A 22533-nucleotide genomic window follows, 5' to 3' on the forward strand; every position below is an offset into this window, starting at 1 on the left:
TAATATTTCCCCATCAGCCACTAAATTATCCCTCTCATTTCCCTTTTTGTTAACATTTCAGTTCTTATTGCAACATTTTTACTTATTATACAATATTCTGCTAGTGTTCTCTTGTTATTATTTGTCTTTCTATGTCTTTCACTCTTTGGACCACCTTCTTACACAATCCCATATCATCCCTTGATAAATTTCTTTCCCAGTGGTACCCCATTCCTATGTCTTCTAGTAGATTCTTCACCCCATCCACCCAGAATATGTTGGCTATCAGAGGATTAAGTTTTTATTTTTATTTTACAGAATCCAGTGGCAGCTAACTATGCAATCCTATGGACCGTGTTCCAGCCTATCCTATTCGGGTTGATAGGGACAGCTGTAGACCTAAGCGTGCTACAAGTGCACACTGTAGAGCTCGGACTGGGTGTGCTCGCTGTTGCTATAACTGTAAGTTGAGTTTATCATGCCAAAGCAAGTAATACACTTATAAACGTAAACATTACTATAATTTCTCTCAACAAAACTCCCAGCTTTTTCAAGTTGTGTTCAGTACATCTGTAGTACCATGTGTAGCAAAACAGACAATACTCAAATGTTATTTAAAATATGTACATGCCACATGCCACATGCCACACATTGTCCATAATGTTTCTGAATTTTATTGAACATGCTGATGAATAAATGTTGCTGTAAAAACACAAATAATGAAGTTCTCATGTAAATTGGAAAAATTATTTGTAGGTGAAGAGCCTCCGTGGCCCATGTGGAATCACACCGGTCTCTCATCACTGGATTCCATGGTTCAATTCTTGGTCACTCCATGTGAGATTTGTGTTGGACAAAGCTGAGGTGGGGCAGGTTTTAATCCAGGTACTCCGGTTTTCCCTGTCATCATTCATTCCAGCAACACTCTCCAATATCATTTCATTTCATCTGTCAGTCATTAATCATTGTCCCGGAGGAGTGTGACAGGCTTCGGCAGCCGGCACAATTCCTATCCTCGTCGCCAGATGGGGGCTTCATTCATTCCATTCCTGATCTGGTCGAAGGACTGAAACAGGCTGTGAATTTTCATTTTCATTTGTAGGTGGGTCATCTGTTTTGAAATTGCATGCGCCCTTCATACTTACAATTTGTTAAGAAGGAAGCCATACTTTCCAGTGTTAAGTCAGTTTGGTGGTTTGTGCCCTGAAAGTGTTGTTTCTACGGTTAATATTTAAATAAAATTTCAATATAGTGTAAAATAAAATATTGTACATTATACAAATTTCATGTATTCGTTTTGAAGCAACTCTAAGTAAAACCTCATTTTTGGCCCTTATGACATAAATACAGTGATTTATACATCACTATGCCGATCAGGACACAATAAATGATATATAACTAAAATATTCATCTCGGGTCAGTATTTGCTATCAGTACCATAACAACGTCGCAAACATCTGTCAGATACATCCAGATGATAGTGATATACATCTCCAAAGAATCTGTATGGAAAAATTACCACCTTATCACCAAAGCAGTAACAAGTGCGGAAAATTAATTTAAAATTAGGAATTAAACATTATAACTCGTAATTTCACTGGTGTAGACTGGAGGTAAGCATAAGATAAGAGCTTAGGGCTGGTATTATAACAGAGGTTTAAACTTAGCTTTATTGCTCAGTTGCATGTTATAAAACGTAATCTTCAATTTAACTAGAGATTAATTTTACTGGCACTCCTCTACCATTTAAGGCTCTGTCAAACAGCAAGCGGACTGTGCACGTGGACTGGCCGCTTTCATCCGTGCAGACTCTGTACACTGTGATATTACATCATCCTAGTCAAACAGAAGTCCGCCTACCGCAGCGGACTGGCGGACAGTTGTAAATTTTCACAGAGTTTGTACAGCCAGCACTGAACAATGTCCCCAGAAGATACGGAGAAATTAATTGATCTAGTGCATGGTCATGAACACCTGTATGACACTCGGCACATCAATTACAAAGATCACAAGTAGTCTCATGGTCCTAATGTCATCATCCCTTGGCTACCCCTTTAAGCCGCCTCTTACGACAGGCAAGGGATACCATCCACAGGGGGTGCTGGCCATTTGATTAAAACAACAAAATGATAACAGCAGTTCAAGTAAGAAAAAACTGAGTCAGTACGCACTTGATTGCGACTGCTTTCACACTCGTTCGCCCTGACTTGTCCGCATTCTATTTGACTACCCCAGTTCGCGATGGCCTGCGGTCATTTCATCCATTTCCTGTTTGATAGAGCCTTAAAACTGTTGGTTTAAACAAATCAATCTTGAGGATATTCTCGAGGTGTTTGAAGTAATACTTAGCGGTGATGAAGAAGTGGCTCAATTTATTGAACGACCACGGGCACTATGAGTTTTTCGAGCAACACACCGCTTTCATACATGGAATGAAACTGAGTTTTTAAGCAGGTTTAGGCTAACACAATAGACTGCCATTAACAATATTTCAGCAAATCAGTGTTAGAATAAAATATGCAATGAAAAGTTAAGAATGTACAAATAATGTTTTTGAACTGTTAATGTAAAAAGTGGAAAATTTAGAAAACGAAGTAACTTCTCTCTATTTCAGAAATCATGCTGTGCAACCTCTCAATCAGCCACTAATAACATTGCGGTTTTATGCCTCCAGTATTATGCTTATTACAATGGAAGATTTTGGATGGATTCTTATGGCCACTGTTTCATGGGCTATATTGCGTGTGACAGAAGTAGTAGCTTCTCTTGTTCCACAGGAAATAAAATTAACAACAGAGAAATGACATGTTAGTAAGTAACAGTTTTACAGAATTGTCAAATTTCTCACAATTACTGGGGCCAATGACTGTACCCCACATCAGAATACAGTCTCCTGGAGGAGGTTCTGCAGAGCAATACAGAAATAGAAAGGAGTTACTTTCATTAAACGTGCAGGCTATGACTGATGTAAAACTAAAAATCAAGAATTTTGCAGCAGGATGGGTAGGGTCAGCATATAATGGCACTACAGAGTTCAGTTTGAGACATGAATGAACCTGAGCCAGACTTGGATGATGTGGATGAAAACAGACTAGAAGGTATAATGGAAGCTAGGGACTGAAGTAAACAGACTGGAGAATGTGTTAGGGAAATGCTCATTCACGATTACTTTTCAGATTTATTGTAAGGCTTGCATTTTATTAAACTACACTTTTCAGTGAGCAAAAGTAAAATTTCTTATTACAAAATAACAATTTTGATGTCAGGTTTCAAGATTTCCAAATTGGTAGTTTCCTATAACACATAATTCCACTGTTGCATTATAAATATTGTTGTAAATTAGCATGAACACTGGCATGGAAATATCACAGGGTAAAATATATTTCTGTACTAATTGCACAATATTTCCTTGGAAATAAAATTAGGATGTTTATTGTTTTCATCCCCCATTTTTGCTATCAGAAGTAAACAAAACATAATCGATAGCCATCTCTTCTCAGGAGTTACTGCGGCCAAGATCATATCTTTCCTTCTTCACTTCGGTTTTAACCACTCAACGTGGAGTGCCGTACACTGCACGCAGACTCCCCAAAACTCTCTGTTGCAGAGTGACATACATTGCACACGCGTAGCAGCTTCTGCTTTGTGCTTCTATCTAGCGCATAGTTCTTGAACTATTACAAATGTAATCAGATATATCTATAGACGAAGCATCGATCTTTCACTGATGCATATATCTATCGAGTTTTTATTGATTACCTATGATACATAGCATCTGAAAACCAACAAGTTCTGTTGTTGACATCAATGGCAGCTAAACGTTTTCTTGTGAACGTGAATTCTAAAATTAACGATGTTTTACCGAATGATGATACGGAAAGTTTTGTTTCATTAAACAAGGACTAGGATATAGAATTTGAGAGGGAAAGCAGTGATCAAGACATTGATGTTGCTTTTGATACACGGGAAAATATCGGCCATAATGTTATTGATGGGTGTGTGAGAAGACATAAATACCGGTAATTATAGAGGGCAAAAGGAACTATTTACGGCAGATTATGGGTCTCAGAATGCTGCAAAGGACTGCTTATATCCTGTGTGAAAAATTTTCAGTTGTTTTCTACTGTCGAGTTCGTAAAGATGATAGTAGAATAGACAGATGTTTATGCTCAATATCACATGCGCTCACACGGTATATCATTTCTGTTCCGATCAAGGGTAAATGAATGTATAACAGTTACTGTGGAGGAAATGTATGTAGTTTTTGCATTGTGTATATTAATGAATGTAGTACAGAAACCTGTATTGAGATCCTATTTCTTAAAAATAAAATGAAAATGGGTATTAGCTACTCCTATACTTGGTTCTTTTTTTTTTTGCTATTTGCTTTACGTCGCACCGACATGGATATGTCTTATGCTGACGATGGGATAGGAAAGGCCTAGGAATTGGAAGGAAGCGGCCGTGGCCTTAATTAAGGTACAGCCCTGGCATTTGCCTGGTGTGAAAATGGGAAACCACGGAAAACCATCTTCAGGGCTGCCGACAGTGGGGCTCGAACCCACTATCTCCCGATTACTGGATACTGGCCGCACTTAAGCTATCAAGCTCGGTATATTTGGTTCAGCCATATCTTTGTTCGATTTGAAAGCAGAAGATACCTCCACTACATTGACCTTAAGTAATTCCAATAAATTATATAGTTTGTGTATGTTTATGCACTGATAACAAACAGAACATTTTAGTAAAATTCATTGAAGCGCTTGTCATTTACGTCCAATTAACTAAAAGCCTGCACTCATAGCTTGCTTGGTGCTATACTCCTCCCGCAGCACAGGGTAGCCAGGTAGTGAAAGTCGTCCCACGCTGAGAGGTTAACTCAGATAGGACACTGTAAGACTCAAAACTGGTTTTAACTCTAGTTAGTTTCAAGAGAACATTATGTAAATTCAGACCTTATTGTTTTTCATATCAATCTTCAATCCATTAGAAATAAGCTAGGTGAACTTGAAATATTCTTGAATTCATTTCCAGTTGATATTTTATGTATTAATGAACATTGGCTTGTAAAGGATGAGGTTGGTTTTTATATCCCAGCAGGATGTGGGATAGTTACATATTTTTGTAAAAGTAGGATTTTAAATGGGGGAGCTGCAATATATGGGAAAATAAACTCTAATATGAAATACACTGTTTTAGATTTAGAGGAGTACTGTATAGAAAAGTTATTTGAAGTGGCCAGGGTGATATTTACAAATATTAAATTAATAATTATTTCCCTGTACCGAACACCAGATTCTGATAGTCATGCCTTTCTGAACGTGTGGGATAATTTTGCAGAGTACTTAGCGAGGTATCGGAATTACAAAATCTATTAATTATTATTATTATTATTATTATTATTATTATTAAATGAAAAGCGCACAATGTGCAAAAACAGTTTTTGTACAGATGGTCAACTATGCTAATGCCATTCTTATTATTGAGGTTGTCCTCATTTTGCAGTTTTGTGCATGGTATCTTTCACAACGGTCGTTGCACAGGTTACATATACAGTCTTCGTTCGGCTGGTGGAAGTTTTTTTGTTTGGCAGAATCTGTGGTGAAATCCATGAGTGGTGTAACGTGTAATTACGTGCCGTAGCTCGTAATTTGCTAGCTTCCACTCTTCCGTCATTATGGCGTCCGTGGAATAGAAGTCAGACCAAATAGCATTTCGTTTCTCGTTTAAAGTTTGGCGTGCATTCTCGTAGGGCTTGGTGTTTGGTAGACAAAACTGTGTTTTGATATCGTCAATGAAGTAGTCCTCTTTGGTTAGAACATATGTTAACCTTGAAGGGGCTGACTTCCCAATGCCTAGAATTCTCTTGAGATATCGGGCCTTGACTTTTTCTATTGTCATCAGGTCGCTGATTGTGAGTTTTTCCCAGATGATGCTAATCCCATAGGTTGCTATTGGTGATATGGCTGTCCTGAACAGTAGCATTGCTGTACGCAATGATATTTGTTAAGTGCGGTCAGTATCCAGTATTCGGTAGATAGAGAGTTCGAATCCCACTGTCGGCAGCCCTGAACATGGTTTTCCGTGGTTTTCCATTTTCATACCAGGCAAATGCTGGGGCTGTACCTTAATTAAGGCCACGGCCGCTTCCTTCCCACTTCCAGCCCTCTCCCGTCCCATCGTCGCCATAAGACCTATCTGTGTCGGTGCGACGTAAAACAAATAGCAAAATGATATTTGTTGAGGTTGTTGAATGTTGTAGATGGCTTTTATTGCTGCAGCGGCTCTTTCTTTGACATGGATATTGTAGGATGTTAGAGTAGTTTGGAGGGTGACTCCAAGGTACTTGAATTTCGGCACTACGTCTAGAGGTTTGTTGTGCATGGTTATTGTATTTTTAGGTGCATGTTTTCCTCCTTTCCTAAAGGTCATTTGTTTAGTTTTGTTATGGTTTATTTGCAAACCGTTCTTTTCTGCCCATGATGTGAGCCTATTGAGGACCTCTTGGAGCTCTTCTATGTTTTCTGAGCCTATTGCCATATCATCTGCGTAAAGTATAAGCAATGCTGAGGTATCTGTGATTATTTCTGTGATGTCTGCTGTCATGATGTTGAATAAAATTGGGCTGATTGGGTCACCTTGTAGGACTCCGTTTGTTTGGGTTACATTTTTGGATAGGGTTATGTTGTCTGATATTTGGACATAGTTATATTTGAGGATATTCAAGATTATGATCGCTATCGGATGTGTAACCCCTATTAGGTAATTGAGTTTCCGGACGAGTGTTGCTCTATCAACAAGGTCAAAAGCCTTACAATAGTCTACGAAGACTACAAAATATTTCTTTCCTGGATGCCTCAAGTATCCTGGACTTGTTCTATTAGATATTTTACGGCATGTAGTGTACTTCTTCCCTTCCGGAAGCCGAATTGATCTTCTGGTATCTGGGAGTCTATTTCTTCTGCAAGCCTGATTGTTAAGATTTTCATGAAGATTTTGAATGATGTATTTTCGAGGGCTATACCTCGATATGAATCAGGATTGTCAGTTTCTCCTTTCTTAAACATCATTTTGATTGTTGACAACCTCCATTGCTCTGGAATTTCCCCAATGTGCATGCATATGTTGAATAGTTCTACCCAGTAGTCTAGCATGACAGGTAGAAATTCTTTCAGGTGTTCTGTGCAGATGCTGTCTGGACCGGGGGCCTTTCCATTTTTTGCTGCTGTTATTGCATTATATATTTCCTGCCTCGTTATGGGGATGTGATTTCCCGTCATTGTTACTGGAGTTAATTCAAAAGCTGTTGATCGGTGATGGAGGTTGGGAATGCTTTTGAAATGGTTTTCCCATGACTCCATTGAGATATTATTTGTTACTGAAGTTTTTGGTTTCCTAAGCACTAGGAATGGGTCATTTTGGGCGTTTGTAGCACGTCTCCTAGCGTCTTCCTCAATGTACTCCGTTCTTGTTTTCTTGATTGATGATTTATATTTCCTTCTTTGTTCGGCGTATTGCATACGTGATATTAATATTTTGGTTGAATCATCCATCTAAAAACAATTTTGTGACATTCTCAGGTCTCATGATTTCTATCTTGCCAATGATCAACCCACCAGGAAAAATTCTTGTTTGGACAACTTAATCACTAATGTTTAAAACAGTGACTTCACATGTGGTGTTACAGAGCATATATTGTCTGATCACAGTGGTCTCTGGCTAAAATTAAAAACTGAATTGGAAAAGCAACATGACAATAGGCAATTTAAACATTTCACGAGGTTGGGAGAAAATAACATTTTAAAGGTAAAAAATGAATTAATTCACATCAATTTTGAAAACATTATACTAAACTCTAATAATGCCTCAGAAGCAACTGAAAATTTTATACAGTTACTACGTTATTATGTGGAAGAGTGCTGTCCTAGAACTACAAAGATAATTAATGGATCAGGTAAACTCAAAGGGAAGCATAAAGTGAACTGGTACACTCTTCGCCTCGCAACTATCAGGAATTCAATGATGATCTATTACAATAAAGCAAAGCAAGAAAAACAAACAGATAAAGAAGATTATACCCTCATTAAAAACAATCTACCGCAAGGAAATTCAACCGGCAAAACAACAAGCTAATGATTATTTTATTAATAAATCTAAAAATAAATGTAAGGCAGCCTGGTCCATTATAACTGATGGAATTGGGAGGGCAAAGAGGGAGAATTCTGTGCCAATAGAACCGAATGTACTTAATGAATACTTTATAAACAGTGCCAAACATATGAATATCAGTAACATCTCTGGAGACAATGAAACTGCATTCAACAATCTACTAAAGAATAGTGTAACTTCTGAAAATAATAGACCCCCTTTAAATGGCAAGTTGTAAACCCTAAGAAAGTCTACAAAATAGTCTCAGAACTAAATTCTTCAAACTGTGAAGACTACTATGGCATAAATAATTTTATTCTAAAACATTGACATAATAATAATCCCTTTAACTCGGCTCATCAACTGGATACTGGCTGAGGGGACTTTCCCAGAATGTCTAAAAATTACAGTTACAATTCCTATGTTTAAGAAAGGAGATGTTATGGATCCAGGCAGTTATCGACCCATTTCAATTGTTCCAATCATTTCTAAGATAACAGAACATTGTATAAAGGAACAGCTATCTGTATATTTTGAAAAGTATACTTTATTAAATGCCACAGGGTTTGGGTTCAGAACAAATAAATCAACCATTAAAGCCTTAGAAGCTGTTGTGACTGAAGTAATTCAAGGCTTTGAGTCTCACCACATTACAAGTGCTACACTGTTAGACCTCAGCAAAGCTTTTGATTCAGTACCACACAGTATACTAGTAAGTAAGCTTAGCTACTATGGCGTGAAAGATTTAGAGTTATTATTAATTACATCCTACCTCAATAACAGGTATCAAATTGTACTGGTAGAAAATCAACGATCTGGGGCTCTCAAAGTAAAAACAGGGGTGGTTCAGGGTTCAGTTATAGGAACTTTCCTCTTCCTTGTGTATATAAATGATATTGTTAGTAATTTACCCTGTAGATCAGTGCTCTATGCAGATGATATTACTATCATAACAAGCAACAAAGACTTAAAATATGTTGAGGAGGAAAGGATAGAAATGCTACACAAATCATCCTCTTGGTTGCAGGCAAATAAACTTATCCTAAATAATAACAAGACAGAAGTGATCTACTTCCATTTAATTAATTCAGGTCTGGGTAATAATGATCAAAATTCTGTCAAATTATTGGGATTGTATCTGGATTGTAAATTAACCTGGAACACACACACTCAAAAGTTATGTACAAAACTAGCTAGAGTGATATTTTTGCTTCACAGACTTAAAGGATCAGTTAGTAGTAGTCAGATGATGAGTGCATATTATGCCTTCTTTCACTCACACTTATCATATGGTACCATGTTATGGGGTAACTCAACAGGGGCTCAAGATGTGTTCAAGTGGCAAAAGAAGGCAATAAGATGTATTAAAGGTAAGGCCACAAGGGAGTCATGTAGGCCTATGTTCAAAGACTTGCAATTATGACCCTTCCCTCATTATACATTTATCATAGTATACTCAATACTAAAGAAAATCTCATTGACCTAACAACTCACAGAAATGTACATTCATATGGCACAAGATATAGGAACGATTTAGACTTACCACATGTTAGGCTGAGGAAAACACAAGAAAACTATAGGTATAATGGTATTAAATTATTCAACAAACTACCTACCCAACTAAAGGATATGCCCCTATGTAACTTCAAAAGAACCCTTAAAAATTGGTTGACATCCAATAGCTTCTACTCAGAATCTGAATTTGAAGAAAAAATAACACTGTTTCAAGGTGGGTAATAAAGGCCAACGCCATCCTAACACGTTGGTAAATTAGTAGTTATTTATCACTCTCTTGGATGAATAGTGTTATGTTTATTTTAACTCTTGTGTATATAGTTGTATTTATTTTGTGTGCTTAATGAGATAATTGTAATATTTTGTAAATATGCACCTATAACTCTGTCCATTGCAACTGCCAGTTGTCTAATGACAATAAAATTATTCTATTCTATTCTATAGTTTAACTCAATCTTCAGTTTAAACCTTTATTATAATACCGGCCCTAAGTTAGGTGAACATTTTGTGTAATACATCAGTAAGTTCCAACATTCTTCTTCTATGTATTAATTATCATTGTGGTTGTTGTTATTACAAGTAAGAAGAATGGGACTCAGCTGTGGTTCTCCAATTAAATAATCCTTATTCCATGTTTTATTCAAGTAATATTTTTTGCCCACATTTTTTCAGCTCCTTGGCTGGATGGTCAAAATTGTGTCCTTTGATTCAGAGGGCTCTGGGTTCAATTTCAACTGTGTAAGGTTATTTCCTCTAACTCAAGGACCGGGTGTTTGTGTTCGTCTGAATACACATTTCTTCACCACAGAAACACGCAATAGTGAATACATCCCTCCAAATAAGGATAGCGTCAGAAAGGGCATCAGGAAGTAAACTGAGCCAAATTCCCAAGAATTGCCTACCCCAAAAGAAACTGAGAAAAAGGCCAGGAAGAAGATTCTTGGACGTGGAGTACTGACACACTCTAATGAGACAAGTTCAAATACTTATATAGCATTAGATGATAGAGAACAGTAATTATCTAGATTGTTATTATTCATGATCATCATTTTCCAGCTTCAGTTTCCGGGTGTGGTGTACAAGCGCTCGCCACTTCTTTCTGTCAAAGTATACAGTAGTTTCTGTTCCTCTATGTCCTCCCACTTGACATTCCTCTTGCTGACCTCCGATTTCACAGTGTCTATCCATCGATTCCTTGGCCTCCCCCTCTTCGCTTCTTTGTCTCTGTCAAAGTAATTCCCCGCTGTTCTCGTTCTATCCATCCTCATAACGTGACCATTGTAGCCTGCGTCTTCATAAAAGCTCGGTAACAGGTATTTTGATACCAGCCTCCTTCCTGTTTGCTTCATTTCTAATCTTGTCCTTCCTGGTCTTTTCGTTCGTTGTTCTAATGAATTTCATTTCTGTTGACTGCATTTTACTATTTGCTTTGTTATGCAAGGTACATGTTTCAATTCCATATGTGACAATTGGAATGAAGTAGGTATGAAACATGGTCAATTTTTTTTTTTGTGGTATTTTATCATCGCAGAGTAGATTTTTCACTTGAAAATAAAATTGAGAAGCTTTCTTAGTCCTATTAAATATTTCTTGGTTTACTGTGTTATCTTTTGAAATGATACTTTCAAGGTATTTGACATTAGAAACAGACTGTAACAGAGTTCCCTCCAGGAAAATGTTTGAATCTGTGCCTTTTCTGTTGATAGTCATTTCCACTGTTTTTATTTTACTGATGTTTAGTCCATATTCTTTAAACTTGCCATTCCAGATTCAGTTTCTCCTGTATTTCTGCTTCATTTACAGAGCATCATCTGTAAATATTAATATTGATAAAATGATGAACAGGAGTGGTGACAAGGCACTTTCCTGCTGGACTCTTACGGTTTCAAACCAATCTGATCTTCCATCCCCTAATTGGACACAGCTTAAGCACTTTTGATAGAGCATCTTTTCTTTATTAATCAGTAAGTTCGGCACACCTATACCTTCTAGGCATTCCCAGATTATCTCTCTAGGCACAATGTTGTAAGCCTTCACGATGTCCATAAAAAACATTACTAAGTTCTTATCATATTCTCAGTGCTTCTCTGTTAGCATTCCGATGGCAAATATAAGGTCTGTAGTGCTTCGGTTCTTCCTGAACCCGTGTTGCCCCTCCTCCAATAATTGTTCTACTATATTCCTAATTCTTTTTTTCAGTTATCTTCTCCAGAAATTTAAGTGAGTGAGAAAGTAGAGTGATAACCCTATAACTTCTGCATTTCTTCCTGTATTTTTATTATTTGCCAGGTAAAATGAATCTTTTATTTATCTAACATTAGCCTTCAACAAAATGCTGTAGCACTATACGATATTAATATAATTAATGGCACTAAATCAATGCTTGTTACATCTCATTTCTTTGCAGATCCGACTATTGGTGTCTGTGCTGGTAGCTGCTGGGTCAGACCTCAACTGGAAGGAACGCCTGTTCATTGCTATAGCCTGGTTCCCTAAGGCTACCGTACAGGTAATTAATTAAAATTTGCAAAACCGGCTAGGGGTTATCATTGTTTTAAGGGGAGTGGTGGTGGTGAAGATTACTCTTTTAAGAGGAAATATAACTGGGCAACCATTCTCTCTAAACACTAATCATAGGAAAGTTAGGATTTCCCTTATTTAACCCTGCAATGTTTTAATTGGAAATATTTTAGTCTTTTATAATTAAGACTCAGAAGTTCATGCCCTAAAAAACTAAGAAATATGCATGCAAATATGCTCTTAAAAACTTGGAAAATATGCCAATAAATATGCACTATTAAAATGAAAAAATGGCAGTGGACAAGTCAGGTTAGTATTGATAATAATAAATTTATATTTATTTCTTGGAGGTTGAAGCAGAAATGGTCCCACTGTCAATGCTGAGTGATGAATTGCAGTTCACAACCATCACTTTGCACAAATTTTCAACTGAAAAACATCATCTGTTGTCTCGCAAAACACTTTTGTAACGTAAAAAACTTCTTTCCACATCATAAGATGTTAATGGAGCATATTTAAATGATGATAACTGCTCCACAGAAAGAGGCAAGTCTCTTGGTGTGACAGACAGTTTTCCTTCGAGAATGTCTCAAATATCACACAACTGTTTAAAACCAGGATTTTTTGAAGTTACATAATTTATTTTTTCTTTCACTCTTTGTCCTATACTACCAGGAACAGAATTTAGATTGGATATAGTTTTTTCGAAAACAGTAAGTATTTCCTTTAAGAGAGATCCTGCAGCTTCCAGTGATGTTATGGTGGTTGGCAAAAAAGAAAAATGGGCATTTGCAAAAACAAGATTCTCTTCTAACTCAATGCCTGACAGAATATTTTGCACTGTTTGTATTGATGCAGCTTCATTCGAGTCCAATGAATTAACAACCTCTTTGAATACTTCTATGTGCTGAGCATAATACAAAGCTGCATCCAGCCATGTTCCCCATCATGTTAACACTGGCGCAGGAGGAAGTGGGATATTGGGTGCTGTTGATCTAAACAACTTGACTCTTGAAGGAGATTTAACAAAAAGTTTCTTTGAACAGGCCACAAATCGATCTACCAATGGGAAAGAATTGCATATTGTCTCAGCAATGCGATTAAGAGCATGTGCCAAACAAGTTATATGAATTAAGTTGGGAAAAATGCCTTTCAGTGTTTGTCCTGATTTTACCATATAAGTACCTGCATCGGTAGCAAATAAAAGTAGCTGGTCTTATTTGATTCCAGATGGCCATAATAATTTCAATGAGTCCATCACACACTGCGTTACAGTTACATTGTTAGTGGCCGGCAATTCACACACATTAAGAGGATATGGTATCATCTTTTGTTCCTTATTTAAGATGCCCACAATTACATTAGCAATAAATTGGCCCTCAGAATCAGTGGTTTCATCAATAGACAACCACACAAATTGATCCGCTAATTCAATTTGTGAATTTGACAATACGTTATTGTAACAATGTCCTACGTAAGTCTTATGCAATGTACTTGCTTCAGGCACATGTTGCCGAGTGTATTTGGCAAGAAAATGTTTTAATGTTATTAATTTTATACAAGAGAATATCAGCAGCTAAAAATGCTTGGCACAAGTTGTAAGAAAATTTACTAATCCTACTTCCTAAACTCTCTAATAGGTAGTTGTTTTTGAACAAGCTCTTTATTTGCAAGTTTGCTAGTTAAATTCTGCTTATGTTTTTGCTGTGTTTATGTGTTGAACTATTTGAAATATTTTCTCACTTCCTATAGTTTTCTCACACGCCACAGAACATTACCCTATTATCTGTACATATTAAGTCACCTGAAAACTCCTCCTGTAAATTAATTAATCTACAACTCGAAGTTGCTCTTATTTTCGGCATTTAAAGAACTTTTTAACGGACACTTTATACACGAAACATAATTTGGTCTACAACCAGTTCACAACACCATTACACGACTCAATGGACAGCCAGTCGACAGCTAAGCAAAAAACGTGAGGGTAGATGATGAAACAGGGGATTCACAGTGTGACATCATAACTCCTCACTACATGACAAGTTGCGTTATCATGCGCAACATTACTGCCAACATCAACCAGATGAAAAAAGCTGATTAAAAATACTGTAAAAACTATCAAACTGATAAAAATATGCCATATAGGTGCAAAATATTAAAATGTGATGCATTTATCAAAATCACGAAAATATGCAGTAATATGCACCATAAAAGCATGATCAAATGACTGAAAATTCCATAATTTGTGCACATAATTTATAAGCATACATTTTTAACCCCTAAAAAACATGCAAATGCATGAACTTCCAAGCCCTATTTATAATATATAGCAGCTGAAGATGTCCAACATTTGGATTAAATGTACTACTAACTTTTATCAGGTGACTTTTCACTGATTACCAGTCATGCCACAGCTTTCCCCAAACGGATGTTAGAGTTCTCTTGGTGACTCCATCCCAGTCTTTATCAATGATCTTCAGAGAGTTCACGATGGGGAAATGACTTCTCCCAAACTCTCGGAGGGTAAGGTTTGTTCCTTTGGTCACTTCGAAGCATCGCTGAAATAGTGTTTTGGTGTATAGCTTCTTGAAGTTTGAAATGACTTGCTGATCCATAGGCTGGAGTAGTGGAGAACTGCTAGTGCTTGGCTTGGGCTAGTTATTGAGGGGAAATGGTAGTGAAGGGCAGAAGAGGAAATGGAGGCAATGAAAGGGCACGAAATAGCTTGCTTAATGCGTGTTATTGGAAGCCTGTTTGTTTGTGGTTGAGAATTTATGTTTATTATTTTGACAAATTTTTCTGTTATTTCATTGTGGTTGTAGTTGGTATTATTCACTTGATCAAGATGTACTGTATATGTAAGTTTTAGAGAAAATTTAGGAACGTTCCCTTGTTGACTGTGTGGATAATGTATGATTATTTCGACTCATATGCTCACCCATTGCAGAAAATCTATTGTACATATTGGCATTTACATGTACGTTATATTGTGCAGTGAAATTGTTAATGTCAATACCGAACTGAAAATGAAATTTACAAGTTGTAAAATAAAATCTATTGTTCGGCCTGCGCATGGCATCATGTAACTCAGGCCATTGGACATGTCAAGCACATTTAAGTACGAAAAGCACTACCTTCTCTGAGACCCACCCACCATTTTTCGCTGATGGAGCGATTCAGCATCAATTCCCCTTTTCCAGCTGACACCAGGTAGGGACAAATATGGTTCCTCTCCACTTCGTCCTGTTCTCCAACATTCTTCATCCAACACTGTATTCCAGTCCAGATTCCATTATCCTATGCTGTTCTTCAAAGGTCCATCCATCATAATCTTGGTCTCCCTCGTAATCTGTCTTTTCTGTCTTTCTTCTTTCATCCACTAGACAAATCTAAAACACTTCAGTCTGTTCTGTTCCAGTTTGTCATTTAGTTTTTGCACATTTAGCTCTTTTTGTACGTCTTCCCTCCTGTCTTCTGTACTATACTCCTCAGGAATTTTATTTCAGTCGCCTGTACTCTACTCTCATCGCTCCGAGTCTTTGTCTAGGTTTCCGCAGAATATGTCATTATAGGTAAGTAATATTCCTTGGAAAAGGTACCGAAGAATAAAACAGAGTGCACAGGAGGAATGGAACCTGTTTGTGCAACAGAAGTATGTGTCAAAACAAGAGGAGGAAGAAAGAAGAAAGAGACCAGTTGGTCGAGTGAAAAAGTAGGAGAAGCTATTAAAGACCGAAATATGGCAAAGAGACATAAAGATGTTGAGAAGCAAAAACATGCAAGGTGTCTTACCAAAAAAAAAAAATATATATTAGCCGACCTCAAACAAATATATATGAAGATAAGAAATTATTAGTGAAAGAAGAGAAGGATAAGAGTTGGGAGATGTTCACACAAAAACTAGAGGAGGACTCAAATGGGAATGAAAAGATTTTGTATGAAATATTGAAGAGTGGGAGATCAGACAAAGAGGATATTAAAGCAATTGAAACAGAGGATGGAATCCTAATCCGGAATATAGAAAACATCAGAGAAGAAATGGGAAACTATTTGAACAAGTTGTTAAATGGCAATGAAGAAGAGAAGCATGAAAACAATGAACCTATCAAACATGGAGAAGAAGAAAGACCAATTATGAGATCAGAAACAGAAAATGCCCTGAAGCTTATGAAAGGAGGAAAATCACCAGGAGTAGATAATTTATCTACAGATGTAATCAAAGCAGCAGGTATACAATGGCTACATCGGACACTAGGAGTAATCTGGAGAGAAAATAAGATACAAGCTGAATGGAAAAAAGGATCGATCATACCAGTATTCAAGAACGGAAGCAGAAGAAATTGTACAAACTACAGAGGAATTACCCTGCTACCACACTGCCTCAAGATATTAGAAAATATCATAGCAAAGAGATTAGGAACAAGGATAGAACATCAGTTTGAAGAACAACATGGCTTCAGAGGCAACAGAGGAATAATAGACCTAATTTTTGCTGTTAGACAACTAATGGAAAAGTACTGGAAAAGAGGGAAAGATCAGATAGTAGTGTTCCTAGATATAGAAAAAGCCCATGATAGTGTTCCAAGGAGCAAAATATGGGAATGTCTGCATAAAATAGGGGCTCCCAGTTCTCTAATTCGTAAGATACAATTACTATATGAAAACTGTGAAAGTAGTGTACAAATAGGGAATGGTATATATGAATGGTTCCAAACAAAGAGAGATGTACAACAAGGCAGTGCACTATCTCCACTACTTTTCCTTGCACTCATGGATGTAATCATTAAAGAAATTAAAACTGCAGAACCTGGGGATTTGAATGCATGAGTGTTTGCAGATGATGTTGCCATTTGGGGAGAAACAGAGCAAGAAGTCCAAAGGAAATTAGATTGCTGAGTCAACAAATTTAAGGAATATAAGTTAACTGTGAGTAAGAAGAAAACAGTAGCATGAAACTGAGTAGAACACCCAGCGAATGTGACCTCAAACTTCATGGAGATAGAATTGAATGTGTAGAGAGCTTCAGCTATCTTGGAAGTATTGTCTCGAACCATAAGAATGCTAAATTCGAAATCCAGAACGGAGTGACAAAAGGTTCCTCGTTCTTCTATCAGGTACGAAATCTAGTGTGGGATAAAGCAGTTCCTATAAAAGCCAAACAAATAATGTTCAAATCTTACCTCTTGTCCACAAAAGTCCTACCCGGCCCGCTGGAAGGATACTCAGATGATGATGATGATGAATATTCCTTGTACGTTATTTCTTTAGCCTTCATTGGTATATCTTTATTCCATATTAATTGGTGAGGAATAGTCCAATTTTGGAAATGGTAAGATCATCCTGGGCCTTTTACTTGCCAGGAAATCCTCTTTAAAGGGAACATCACACTGTTTCTCAAGTTCATGGCTGAAAACTACTTTGGTTAGTGCATGAAACTGCCACTTCAGTCTCCCCAGCAGAGTCCTTATCAGAATGTACTGCAGCATCCAGTAGCTCAGTGTACATATTTCTTACAATTTTGTCGCCCTCTTCCAGTACATGTAATACTTCCTGTAAGACGAGGCCAGCGGAAAGAGAAACAAATTTCCAAGTTACTATGCTACAATTTCTGAACATACTGTGCCTTAAGCCTTGAAATATGTAAATCTATACAGGACTTAATCATATTGCTACTGTAAAGACATGCAATATCAGCATATGTCTTCTGCTCCCAGATTAAGCCAATGGGAAATTGTAGTATTAATTGGTATTTCTGACGTTCTGACACATTTAATGCGTTGAAATGTTTGTGTATACTTTCTAGCGCAATCTTTACCTCAGATAAGCAGCCATAGTCGCTTCATATAAACGTGCTAATTCAGAGCACTGTTGATTAAATGTGCCACACAACACTGTACTGAAAGATTCTTAATATGCCTGTCTTTCATTCGATTTGCGATGTTGCCATAATTATGGTGCCCTTTTCAGTAAGTAGGATAAAACTGTTAGTAGTACGCAGTGGTACTGTAAGGTACCGCAAATCCTTCCCGAGTTAAAGAACACCAGGTTGAGAATGCCTGCTCTACGTATGCTACTGGCATCCAAGTGCTATTCAGTTCTAATACTAAGGTCATTGACAGGTTTGCAAATTTTCTCCAAGTAACTTTCATTGATGCAAGTGTAATGGACTAGTAAGGTAGGTAAGGGTTATTCTGCCCGAAGGCAGGTCCGAACCTCCGCAGAGGTGTTCCTGAGCCGGAGTTTACGTGCGGTAGGGTGGCCAGTTCCTTTCCACTCCTCCATTCCCTTACCCCCCGACCAACAGCACGTGGCAACCCATCCAACTCCTGACCACGCCCAATGTTGCTTAACTTCGGAGATCTCACGGGATCCGGTGTTTCAACACGGCTAAAATGGACTAGTATAACTTGAAAACAATTCTCTTTTACGTCTATTAGTATTATTATTTACGTAGTTATGTACGGACTTTATTCGGTATAAATCATGGTCGTATCATTTATTATTTGTGTGTTGTATGATCTGTCTTGTGTAACAAAACATGTGAGGTTATGTCATGACATGTCTGCTGTATGTATATTAATATGACTTTGTTTAATGGAAGAACACATAATTAAAAGTATTTAATTTATTATTACCTGTAAATATGATGTATAAATCCAATGTAATGTTGTGCAACACAGGGTAATAGTCCAGAACAATGTATCTGTAGTTGTACAGCACATTCCATTCATTGTACATAGGCTATTGGAGACTCGAGAAAACATGTTGTGTCATACTTTTCTAGAAGCCTGGCCAGGCAATGTATATAAAGAGGCAGTCTTGGTAGTTATAGACGAGTCGTCAGCCAAGTGTGTGAACTCATGTTGTAATTTTGTTGTGTTGGTGGTTGCTTGACATGCTAATGTTCCAGTCTTCTTTGTAGAAATATTTTGTTCAAAATGGTTGTTTATTAATGTGTGTGTCTTTGTAGTAACAATATTATTTCCAGCAAAGTAAAAACATTCCATAAAGTCATTGCCACTACCTTCCCTGTACTATTCCAGGGCAGCTAAAAACCTGTACGTGTTTGTGTTACGTTAAATAGGAAAAACAATAGTTATGAAGTAACCAAGTGCCTTTCTTCTATTGCAGGCTGCCATAGGTCCAGTGGCTCTAGACCAAGCCATTGCACTACACCAACCAGAGGATAAACCTTATGCCATGGTTATCCTCATTATTGCTGTGCTGGCTATCCTGGCTACAGCACCTCTGGGTGCAGTACTTATAACTTTGATGGGTCCAAGACTTCTCAAGCATCAAGCAGACTCCAACAACATTCATCCTCCAATAGAGGAGCAGAGACGACAACTATTAGTCAACGACGGTGAAGTCTAGACTTTCTGACTGATTACTTCCACGGTTTTATTCCAGTTTTGTTGAAGCAACACATTCAAGAGGCTTTGCTGAAAACCAGTGATCTATGTGAAATTAAATTGTATGACATTACAGTATCACAAGGATCCATGAAGACACTCTTCTTTGTCCTGCAAACTTCAATGTTTGTGAGCACTACAGCTCTTGAATGAATGCAACTATGTATATTTTATATAGGATGCATGAAGTAAGATTGCTCTTTCAGTAGTCCACAGCACCAGCAACTCGTTCTGCTATAGATGGTTCGAGCTACTTGATATGTACCGCAAAACAATCCTCGTTCAGTACTTTTAGGGCAGTTATGATGATGGAACACAATGGATACCGACAGTAACAGCCAAGGACCACAAGCTGATTAAGGGAGAATACCACAGACATTAGTTAGTCTTCTCTATAACGGTAACAGGAGAATGCAGAGCAGAAAAATCACAATTATTGTTTTGTACTGCAGCACTATCACAAAATTTCAATATAAATACCTAAGTCTAGTTTCTTAGCTACAAAGTATTCAGTAGTATCAAAGTGATCACAGCTGAACATATTCTGCATGGTTGTCATCAGTATAGGAACCTTTCTACCTGGAAAGTAGGAAGTCGTCCTCTGAATGATGCGCACAAGTTTACAAGTTTGTGAAAATAATGGTTCACAAGCTGCTGACCCCAAATTATACATTACACTGTAAAGTAGACACTCGGGAGAGGTTAGCAGAGATCAGTGGTAAAACTGGGAATCAGCAAATTGCTCACCAGTATTTGTCGCTCTGGTGTGAAAGAAGCATTTTTAAAAGTATTTTTTATTATTATTCCCCCTAATATCATCCACTCCTGCATGTAGAGCTGTTCCAATTTCCGCCATGTAGCTCGGTCTGTTGCAGTCTGGAGCCAGTTCTTCCCTCCAGTCTTTCTAGTATCACCAGCCCAGCACAGCTATGGTCTTATGTGCTGGGTTGCGAGTTCAACACACTCTGGATCCAACAGCTTCCATCCTGTCTCATGACATGCCCTGCCCAATTTTGCCCAAGTGTGGCTATGAGCTGGACCACGTCAATCACATGGGTTTTTCTGCATATTTGTTTCTTCAGCATTTTATCTTAAAAGGAGATTCCAAGCATGCTCCTCTCCATGGCCAACTGTGTAATTACCAGTCTGTTTGCTTCAGGATGACAACAAGCTTCCCAATAACATTACTAATTTTATGACAATCCAAAGTTTTCAATTAAATATGACTGGAATACAGTATTACCCCTCTTGTATACTTTTCAAGGGACCAAGGAATACTGGTGTAAATGGGGGGCAAGTGTAAATCGTGGGAATCAACTTATTTATGTAAAAATGCTCTGGAAAAGGATGTAAATATTACAAAAATGTATATTTTAATTTATAGAATATTTTAACCTTAATCCTATTACAGAAATTAGCTCAAATAAAGGTCCAGTGTAAATGAACTGTTGACACTAGACTGCCTTTGTAATTCTCCTTATTTACTGACCACGGGAAGGGTACCAGTAGGTAGTTAAAATATTGCATAATACAGTATATTACTTTAATCTTGTTATCTTTCTTAGAATGGCTATCATAATATTTAACACACAATACATTTTCTTTCTCTGGATGGAACATTTTAATGACCATTATTGTGCCTATTTACAACATGGGAAAACTTACACAATCACTGCTTCCTACCAAAGTAGCCTAGAATCAATCTCTGTTTACATTTCTTATTCCTAATGTCCTCTATTTGTTTTTCAAGTTCAATGTCTGTGAAGATGAGAGCCCTGCCTAGGATGATATCTAATGCTAAATACGCCACACACACCAAGCTCCCGAGCCATTGGAATTAACCAAATAAGGTTAAAATCCCTGACCCGACCAGGATTCGGACCCGGGACCCTCTGGACCAAAGGCCAGCAAGCTAACCATTTAGCCATGGAGCCGGACCTTCTACAGATGACAGATATCTACGTAAAATATCCACAGCTGCACTTGCCTCTGCACTGGTAGGCATCACTTCGCTGCAATCATCATTTTGTGTAAATTTTTTGAGTAGGCAACCCGCTGTCAGAGTTGTCATGCGGTTTGCATAGCTTTGCATGATATTTGTAAGAGGCCAGTTTTGCCCATTTGTTGTCAAAGTGAGTGCTGTCGGGTTTAGTCATCATGCCGTGGTCACTCGAAGCATTTTAAGTTAGTTGCGACAACATTTTTCATTGATTTTTTCAGTCTCAAACAGCCTAATGTGGCGTCAATGGCGGTAAGCATAAAATCTCGCGAACGTATACCTATTTGAGGATTTTAATACATAGTGAGCATAGGGAATCTGAAGGGACCAACAAAAAATGTCGTAAATGATGGGAAAACTTAAAATCCGGTAATACTGTACTTAATGTGTTAAAGCTGATCTTCGTCCGCCTCTGTGGTGTAGTGGTTAATGCAGGGATGGCGAACCTATGCCACGCATGTCACTAGGTGACACGCAATCATGATTTTGGTGGCACACCACATGCACATATTAACGTGTTTATATACGTTTTATGCTATTGACTATACATATCTCGTGCAACTATAGTAAAAGTGTTTCAGGTTTAAGAAATAAATACCGAAAATCTAAGTTCTAGTTCTGTTTGGAAGTGCATTAAGGCAACATTGCAACACTGATAGGCCTAAAAGTCAAGTGAGATAAATGTGAGATGCGGCCGGCGAGCCATTCGCTCACCCACATCAATCATTTAGTGAAGTTTGGCTGTGTGTAGTTGTCAGCAGCGCGTAACTTTTCTTACTGTGTAAATGTTTATAGTTTTGAAATTTTTAAGACCCCAATTTCGAAATATGGAGAAATTATCGCGCTTTATTTCAAAACCTCATATTGCAAAAATGAATTATATTACGGTCCTTTTTTCTAGTGGTTGGATATTGACAGTTCAGAAAGCACTACATGGGTGAACAAATTCGTACAACCTGG

The 22533-nt window shown here is 37.6% G+C and overlaps 1 protein-coding gene across 1 annotated transcript in view; it reads left to right on the forward strand.

Moving 5' to 3' along the window:
• The window catches only part of LOC136885338 (sodium/hydrogen exchanger 9B2), a 162097-nt gene extending 139857 nt beyond the window's left edge, over nucleotides 1–22240 (forward strand). Inside the window, exons 7-9 of the mRNA XM_067157851.2 lie at nucleotides 298–441; nucleotides 12050–12151; nucleotides 19294–22240. Coding sequence (XP_067013952.1) covers nucleotides 298–441; nucleotides 12050–12151; nucleotides 19294–19536 — 489 coding nt within the window. The 3' untranslated portion in view covers nucleotides 19537–22240. The remainder of the gene's footprint in view (nucleotides 1–297; nucleotides 442–12049; nucleotides 12152–19293) is intronic.
• Nucleotides 22241–22533: the final 293 nt, after the last annotated feature.

Source organism: Anabrus simplex, chromosome 14 (assembly GCF_040414725.1).
Source record: "Anabrus simplex isolate iqAnaSimp1 chromosome 14, ASM4041472v1, whole genome shotgun sequence".
Taxonomy (NCBI): Eukaryota; Metazoa; Arthropoda; class Insecta; order Orthoptera; family Tettigoniidae; genus Anabrus; species Anabrus simplex.